Raw genomic sequence first — 9042 nt, forward strand, 5'->3', positions numbered from 1 at the left:
TTCTGCTCCTCTCACCACTTCTCACAGCCCCCAGGCAGGGGAGGAAGCAAAGAGCTCCAGGAACCTGGAGCTTGGCCACCACAACAGAGACAGAGAGACAATGTTGCCTGTTTCAGTTGCAAGGGGGAAATGTTGTGCTTATAATGTAACATAATGCTGGAAGACTTAATATTTGTTCTTCAATCTGTGCTAAAATGTTTAAGTTGTAAAATGATAAAAAAAAAAAAAAGATAATGAGCATGCCTTTGCAGCTACAAACTGATTGAAAGCAATATGTCAGGTGCAGTGTTGGCTGGGAATGGCTGATACACGGTGTCAACTTGAAGTTGGGAAGCTGGGCTGAGTGACTCCAAGGAAGGACCCCAGTTCTTTTGCTTCCCCTCCTGTGTTCTTGCTACGTTTGCTGTCTTCCCTGCCAAGGCCTGTTACTCCCTCAGACACTGTTCAACAGGCTTCTGTTTCCCCTGCCAGCTTCCAGAAAAACGCTTCTGCCTTTTGCAAACAATTCCATTTAACCTGCATGCAGGTTCAAAAGTGTTAAACTTGCTCAAAATTTACCTACCAAAACAAAAAACGAGAATATTGCTTAGACTTCATTGGGCAGTATGTACTGTTCAAGCTTAAATCCTACTAAGGATGGAACCACAGCAGCAGCAAGACAATTCAGTGAGGTAAAAGAAAGAAGCCAGGAAGGGTTCTTCAGAGAAACCTTCTTACTGGACAGTGGAAGGGACCCAGCCCAGGGTGAATTTGGGGTGGAGCGTTTGCTTGTGTTTTTCCAGAAAATGATAAATGGGTGCCAGAGCATGCTGTCTTGCTGTATCATGGACCCAAACCCAGAGAAGGAGGTGATTCCACCTCTCACGAAGCTGATGCTGAGTCCTGTGACAGTGATGCCTCAGAGACCACGCAAGAGCCCACAGAAAAGGATGAAGCTAGAACCAGCCTTAAGTGACTCAGAATGCCCAGGAGATGGTAACCAAAACTAAAATCAAAGTCTAAATACATGATAGGAGTGTATGCTCAGTCCAATGATAAGAATATGTTAATTTTAGATAAGATTTTGTCTTTTCCAAATTCTTTGACAAGAAAGCTCTGCTAATTGACTTACCACAAATCTGACCTCCTATTTACAATTATAAATTCTACAACTGTAAAAAGTTAGTGTGATTCAATTTGGCTGAAATATATTTGAGTGCACTGTGATTGGGTAAGAAGTCTGTCAGTCTGCCTGTGTATCTGCTTGTCCAGTCTGTTAAGCTGTTGTTGGGAGTCCACTGGGCTACTGATTATTCACCCGTGTAGAGCTGAGAGCACAAGTGCCCATACAGGAATGCTCACGGGCACAGAGTGCCTGAGAACCACCCTGAGGGCATGGGGTGCTGGAGGACACAGGCTGTAAGAAGCAAGGTGGTTCACCACTGGGGTGGGATATAAGTGTGTAACAGCCCCTCCCTGGGAACTTAGTTCCCTTAAACATCGAGAAACTTGTTTCTCTGTCTGTTCATATCTGTAGAGATCCTCTGTCCATGTTTGTCTGTTGTCCGTCCTATAAACAAGCTGTCCCAGCACCAAGAAGGCAGGGGGTCCAGGCCAGCCAGGTAAACAACTTGCTAGGCAGCGGGCTGAAACTAACCTCCGTCTTCGGAGTTGTATGGAGGGTATAAATAAAGGTGCTGCAGTGGTTGAGCGGTTCCTTTCTGCCCATCAGGAGGATGAGGGCTCCACCTGACCCCAGCTTCCTCTCTTCTTCATGTTCTCACTCCCTGGGGTCTCCTTCCCCCTCAAGAACCTCAAGAGCCCCATGGGTCACTGCAATACCCATCAACCATTCCAAGTGTCTATGATTAAAAATAACTGAAGGCAGCAAGAGGGCGACATTTCAGCCAATAGAGAGGGACTGTCCCATTCTCAGTTTCAAGGACTGAGCCAGTGTTTGCAGGGTCCAGGGACTCAAGAGCTGTCCACACCTATAGGAAGAAGGTCCCAGAGACCCCAGCAAAATGCCCTTTTTCAGGGAAGACAGCCCGGTCCTTCTGCAGAGGAACCCACATCCACACACTCAGGAGACCACACTGGGCAGGAGGAATTGGCAGGATGCTGAGGGGTGGGGTGCGTGGGAGTTCACGTGGACACCGAATCCCCACAGCACCGCCCTGTCTCCCCTAACACAGTCGGTCTACAGACACCAAGGGAAAAACCTGGGTAGAATCTGGGTCACTTTGGGACTGCAAAGTGACCTTGGGTCATTTCTGACTTGTACAGTGGGCAGTGATGACCTGGCAGGTGGAGGACCCCATCGTGGACCCTGAGAGTATGCAGAAAGGGCCTGGATGTGCTGAAGGACAAAAGGAACCCGCTGAGCCCACCCTGTTCTGGGGGCCCTCCCTACTTGTGTCCAGGACAAAACAAACTGCTGGGCAGTGCTGCCCACGGCCCCTTCTTGTGGTAAATCTGGGAATGAGGGAGTCCTGCTTCTCAGGGGTACAGCTTTCTCCGTCTGGTGAACAGAGACCCCCCGCACTGGGGGTATTTGCAGCTGCCCTCTCAGGACAGTGAGTAAGCCCTTTCCCTCCAGGGACATGAACACGGAGAGCCAGCAGCCGCAGGGTTTCACCACCTTATACCAAGGACTCTGCGGATCCTCAATGGCTGTATTTGTTATTTCCTTGCAGTGTGAGGGTAAGGGACAGATTTAAAATTCTGTATTCTTCCAGTTTGGAGACCAGACCTGGATTACAGAGCTGCTCAGCTGTGCTTTCACTCTTTCTGAGGATTAAAACTCAACCTGAAATCCTCTCCCCTCTCCATGACAGCACCATGACATATTCTAAAGACTGAGCCTGAGGTGGTCTGGCAGAGGATCTGCACCTGAGAAGGGTCCCTGGGGCCCAGCCTGTTCTCAGCAACTTTCTTTCTCTGTGGTGCCCATCTGCAGGGCACATTCCACCCGCTCGTTCCCTTTGGGATCTTCCAGGAGGAATTAGAAACATCACACCAAGGAGGTATATGTGCACCCATGTGTACAGCAGCACAGTTTGTAATAGCTACACTGTGGAAAGAACCCAAATGCCCACCAACAGATACATGGATAAAAAAGTTATTTGTTAATACAATGGAATGATATTGAGCCATAAAAAAAGAATATATTGAGACAGTTTTAGCTAAATAGATGCACCTTGAGACCATATCCTTAAGTGAAATAAATCAGACCTGTAAATATTGCATTGTCTCCCTGGTGTGAGAGGCTGAAAGTGTAATTAAGGACCAAAACATACACTAGACATTGTGAAATAAGAAGAAATTATTCAGCCAAGCATGGCAGCACACACATGTAACCCCCGCACTCAGGAGGCTGAGGCAGGAGGATTGGTACAAGTTCTAGGCCAGCCTGGGCTATAAAGTGAGTTCAGGGCCACTTGTCTTAAAAACAAGAAAAATAATAAAAGAAAAAGAAACAAAAGTTATTGAAAAAGAAAGAAGAACCAGAAAGAGGGAAGGGAAGAGGAATGAAGCAAAAGAAAAGGATAAAATGGAAACAAAGCTTTGTAAATAAGGCGATGAAGAGGGGTTGAAGGGAGAGCAGAGGATTGGGGGTAAAGAGGAATCACGATTTAATGTGTACATGCACAAATTCCCTATCAAGAACAGTACCATTCTGTGCACCTAAATTACATCAATCAAAAGACTTAAAACAGTCACCAGCGGGCGAGTTAGGCTGTGACCCAGGCAGCCCTCTCTGGGATCCCTGCTCTGCGCATGTGCAGCCCCACCCTGCATTGCGCATGCGCTCTAACCGCACCTAGGGCTGCTAGGTGACTCATTTTCTTGTATCTTTTTGTCCAACACTGAGCACACACAGAATTTAAAATGGGCAAGGCCAGAATACAGTGTGTGGGGGCCACACTTGGTAATAAAACCATCAAGAGACGCGGTTTTGATGTTTTATGCCCGTTTGGTGACACATCAGGCTTTTATTCCTCTGTAAAACTAGTTAGTAAAATGTGCATTCACCTGTCTTGGGCTTGGTATGTGTTAGAAATCTGTTTTGGAACCAGACAGAAAACCCACGGTTTCCTGTGAGGTTCTTGGAGTTAAGGACTATCCAGAGGATGAGAAAAAAAAAGACAAAGTGGAGCCCTCATCCTCCTGATGGGAGGAAAGGAACTGCTCAACCACTGCAGCACCTTTATTTATACATTCAGCAGGATGATGTCGATTTCAGCCCCACTGCCTGCAACCACTGCCTGGCAGCCCTAGCCCCCTGCCTTCTTGGTGCTGAAACAACCTGTTTACATAGCTTGCTTTGGTCTCTCTGTTTTTCCTGGACTGACCTTGCTTTAGCCTCACACATGTGATCAATCTCCAGCTTCAAGGGCTCCGTACAGTCTGTGGTTCTCAATGTAGCTTTTCTGCATAACAGAATAAAAACTAAGCATGCTCTCACTATGGGCTCACAAAATAGATACTTATTAGCTACACACCATTATTTATACTTAAATTTGTGGTACAGATCTTCACTCCTAGGGCACTTGCTACCTGCGGACGGGGAACGATGGGCACAGTCTGCTTCCGAGCCTTGGCCTTGCGAGTCCCAGGCCTAAGACAGCACCAAGGTGGACACAGCCTTGCTCAGCTCGCGACTCCCCTGGTTTCACTTCTCCCTCGGGAAACCCGTGTCCGGCCCTTCTGCCTGGAGGCTGGTGACGCATCGCCGCTTCTCACCCGCATTGGTTGGCGGCGTCTAGCGCAGCCAATCAGCGTCGCCGAGGTTCCTGTTACAAAGTCCTCATAGAGCACAGGGAATTCTTCAGGCTCAACACCAGGATGACAGGGATGGGGCCCCGAATCCTCCTGCTGCTGCTGTCGGGGGTCCTGGTCCTGACCGAGACCCGGGCAGGTGAGTGCGGGCGCAGGGAGGCGGGAGCGGCGGGGCCGGCCGGGAGGAGGTCGCGGTCTCACCGCCCCGCCCCGCAGGCTCGCACTCCCTGCGCTACTTCCACACCGCGGTGTCCCGGCCCGGACGCGGGGACTCGCGCTTCTTCACTGTGGGCTACGTGGACGACACGGAGTTCGTGCGCTTCGACGGCGACGCCGAGAGTCCCAGGATGGAGCCGCAGGCGCCATGGATGGAGCGAGTGGATCAGGCGTATTGGGACAGAGAGACACAGAGAGCCAAGGGCAACGCACAGGTTTACGGAGTGAGACTGCGGAACCTGCACGGCTACTACAACCAGAGCGGGGACGGTGAGTGACCCCGGCGGGTCAGAGGTCACGGCCCCTGCCCACCCCCACGGACGGCCCGGGGGCCCATATCCGAAGTTCATGAGGAGACCCCAGCCCCGAAAGAGCGGGGACCGCGACTCCTTTTCATTTTCAGTTTGGGAGATAAATCCCGGGGGCGGGGCTGACGGCGGGGGCGGGGCTGACGGCGGGGGCGGGGCCAGGCTCTCACACTTACCAGAAGATGTACGGCTGCGAGGTGGGGCCAGACGGAAGCTTTCTCCATGGGTACATGCAGTGGGGATACGACGGGGAAGATTACATCGCCCTTGGCGAGGACCTGAGCTCCTGGGTGGCTGCGGACACTGCGGCTCAGATCACACAGCGCGAATGGGTGGAGACCCGTTATGCAGAGCGAAAAAGGGCCTACCTGGAGGGCACCTGCGTGGAGTGGCTCCTCAGATACCTGGAGAACGGGAAGGAGACTCTGCAGCGCGCAGGTACCAGCCCTGAGGACCTCCCCATCTGTGCTATGGCTGGGCAGGTGTTTCCCGGGGAGGAAAAAGGGACCCTTCCCCAGTACTCCTGCCCTCTCCTGTCCTGGGGAAGAGCGTTCCTGGGATTGCACAGCTGATAGCAGATTGCTCCCCTGAACCCCCTTCTCTCAGGAGAGGAACAGTCTGTCTCTCTTGAGAGAGGAAGATCCCTGAGGTTCTGCTCACCCTGCCCTTCAGGAGGCTGTGAACCTGAGCTCTCTCAGCCTTGTGCTCTGCCCCACACCCAGTGTCTGTGGAGCTCTGACCATGCTTATTCTGGTCTCTCAGTCTCCATCCACTCAGGAGAGAGGTCCCTTCCCTCCCCCACAGACCTAGAACCTCCTCCCCAGGGCCGACTCACCCTGAGTCTGTTTGCAGCCACCCCAACTACACTTGTCCTGTCTGTTCTCAGGATGGTCACAGGAGCGCTGCCTGGAGTGGCCCAGGAATAATGCAAAGAGCCTGAATTTTCCTTTTACCCTCAGACCCTACAGAGACACACGTGACCCGCCACCCCATCTCCAAGGATCAGGTCACCCTGCGGTGCTGGGCCCTGGGCTTCTACCCTAAGGACATCTCCCTGATCTGGCAGCGGGATGGGGAGGAGCTGACCCAGGACATGGAGCTGGTGGAGACCAGGCCTGATGGGAATGGCAACTTCCAGAAGTGGGCGGCTGTTATGGTGCGTTCTGGAGAGGAGCAGAATTACATGTGCCGTGTGCAGCATGAGGGGCTGCCTGAGCCCCTCACCCTGAGATGGGGTAAGGGGGATGTTATGTCCTGTGTCTAGATGATGCCCCAAATCCTCGTGCTCATAGGTGAGGTTCATCAGAGGTGGCTGGATATGGGTGTGTGACCCTGGATGCAGGGTGTGATGACTGGATCACTCTGCTGTTCTGGGTGTGGCTGAGTGGATTAGGGAAGACAGCAGACCCAGCCTGGGTGTGAGTGGGATCCACCAGCAGCCTCACAGCCTGAGTGCAGTGAAGAGGGGGAAGCTGCCTGCTTGCTGCTTCCTGCCTGCATGCTGTGGGCTGTTTCTGCTCTGTGATGGCCCTGCCGGCCTCCCTGCCTTGAAGTGTCCTGAGTTGAAATGAATCCTATCTCCTTTGACATAAAGGTGTAGGATTTTTTGTCTCAGCAACAAGAAAGTGATTAAGACAGAGGGGAGAGGGCACAGGAGCTCTTTTCTTTACAGGCAAGAGTCTTTGTGGAGACACCCAGCAGCCTGGGCTCAGTCCAGGGTCCATGTTGGTCATTGCTAGGACACTATACCTGATGCCTGCCAATTAAAAGAGACAGGATTTATTTTGGCTTTCAAGTTTGTAGACATTGCAGTTAAAACTCAGGCATCACTGCAGAGCAGAAGGTCCTGGCACTGGAGAGCTGCTCATGGCAGTGCAGACAACAACCAGAGAGCAATGGGGGGACCTGAGAAAGGAGAGAAACCCTACCGAGCCACACCCTCATGACCCCCTCCTTCCCCCCAGACCCCACCTCCTAACAGCAAGTCAGCTCTTAGCCCCACAGTGCAGTCAGCTTCCAAATGCCCACATTTGCATGAGGCTTTGGGGTCCACTTAGATACAAGCAGAGCCCCTCACCTCCTCTTTTCTTCTTTTCTCTTCCTTCCCCTTCCCTCCCCAGAGTCCCCTCCTCAGCCCTCCATCCCCATCCTGGGGGTTGTTGCTGCTGTGATTCTCCTTGTAGCTGTGCTCCCTGGAGTTGCCTTTGTGATATGGAGGAGGAGGAGAGCAGGTAGGGGTGGGGTCAGCGTCTTCCTGTTTCAGCCCCAGAGAGAAGTGCACCCCACCACACTGTGGGGCGCCCCCTCCCCACACATGTGCTTGCCCAGCCTGGAGCCCTGGACATGGAGCCAGTTGTGAAACAGGGACAAAGAGGGACAGATTGGTCACCCAGAGGGTTGTGGCGATGGATACTTGATTCCCCAAGCAGGCAGGGTCAGAGGGGAAGGTCCCTGCTAGGACAGAGCCTCAGGAAGGCAGTTGGTGCAGGTCCTGAACGGATCCTCCCCTCATGCCTCCTGATCCTTCCCTGGGTCTGCATCCAGTTCTGGAAGCTTCCCTGGGCTCCAGACCTGGGCAGTTCTTCCTGGCTGTCAAGGCCCCGCCTCCTCCCTGGCTTCTCACAGGACATTTGCTTCCCACAGGTGTAAAGGGAGGGAGTTACACTCGGCCTGCAAGTAAGTATGGGGGGCTGATTCCTGAGAGCCTTGGCGTTCTGTAGCCAGGAACCATGGGATCCCCACCTCATGATCCCCCTTCTCCATGTCTGCTGGGTTCTGAGGACTTTACGTTACATTTTCCACCCAGGGGGTGACAGTGCCCAGGGCTCTGATTCCTCTCTCATGGCTGGTAAGGGTGAGACCCCGGGGGGCCTGAAGTGGGAGAGATGGGCTGAGGCAGAGGGGACACAGCAGGGTCCCTGTCTGACTGTGAGCCCTGTGTGTGAGCAGCGGGCTTCTCTGTTAATGTTTATCAGGACCTGGGTGCTGTGCCTGGTGTTTGTATTCACCCTGGGGAGCTGGTGCTCATGTGTAACTCTTCTCTGCTTTTTGCTTCTCTGTGCTCCCCGCTCCATCCCCTGCCTCCATGTCTAGATCCCCTCCTGTGTGCAGAGAGCCTCTCTCTCAGTGAGCTCCTCAGGATGGTGCCACATGGAGCCGTGGCCCTGACTTTATAACCCTTCTGTCCCGTAGCATGAGACAGCTACCTTGCGGGTGCCTGAGGAACTCCACGCTTCTCCAGCCCATGCTTTGTGACCTCAAGATCACCTGAGTCCCTCCCTGAAAATGGCTTCCGAGTTTGTCCATGTTCCTGTGGGCATCGGGGAGGGCTGTGAGGAAGGCTGTCCTGGGCAGCAGGACTCCTGTCCCCACGCTGACCTGTGTTCCCTCCCGCTCAGCTCCTCTTCCAGCAGGTGTGGTCTGGGGCGGCTCCTCACAGGGATGAGATGGAGCGGAGTGCACACAGCTTCCCCCAGGACTCCTCTTGATTCTGATCCTGCCTTTATTGAATTACAGCCCCACAATAAATCCAGTAGCAGCAAAGCAGAGTTGTGCACGTTGTAGGCTGCAGTGAGACACAGGACTGAGTTACGTGCAGCTGCAGTCTCTACCTAGTTAATTAGTGCTGGAGCCACGGGTCCTCAGCTGTGGTCTTGCCTTGCTCTTTGAGGTGTCTCTGGCCTCACAGGCCACTACAGGCCTCAGCCAGCCTCAGTGATTCACAGAGGTTCACTTACTAAGAATCAGCTCCTGTCAC

General features: G+C 52.9%; 1 protein-coding gene across 4 annotated transcripts in view; it reads left to right on the forward strand.

Annotated features, from left to right (window-relative positions):
* The window catches only part of LOC106025018 (saoe class I histocompatibility antigen, A alpha chain), a 70590-nt gene extending 61762 nt beyond the window's left edge, over positions 1-8828 (forward strand). The window contains exons 1-8 of one of the 4 annotated variants that reach the window (XR_010044267.1): positions 4747-4900; positions 4978-5247; positions 5448-5723; positions 6245-6441; positions 7406-7516; positions 7929-7961; positions 8092-8139; positions 8478-8828. Coding sequence is in view for 2 of the 4 variants with exons in the window: in XM_063239464.1 (XP_063095534.1) it covers positions 4828-4900; positions 4978-5247; positions 5448-5723; positions 6245-6520; positions 7406-7516; positions 7929-7961; positions 8092-8139; positions 8478-8482 (1092 nt within the window). In the remaining 2 variants the exon portion in view is untranslated. Of the gene's footprint in view, positions 1-4745; positions 4901-4977; positions 5248-5447; positions 5724-6244; positions 6521-7405; positions 7517-7928; positions 7962-8091; positions 8140-8477 lie in introns of those variants that run through there. The other 3 variants (XM_063239464.1, XM_063239465.1, XR_010044268.1) reach the window with 3 other exon arrangements.
* The last annotated feature ends 214 nt before the right edge of the window (positions 8829-9042 follow it).

Source organism: Cavia porcellus, unplaced genomic scaffold (genome assembly GCF_034190915.1).
Source record: "Cavia porcellus strain 051 isolate PalLab524CR breed Dunkin Hartley unplaced genomic scaffold, mCavPor4.1 scaffold_28, whole genome shotgun sequence".
Classification (NCBI taxonomy): Eukaryota; Metazoa; Chordata; class Mammalia; order Rodentia; family Caviidae; genus Cavia; species Cavia porcellus.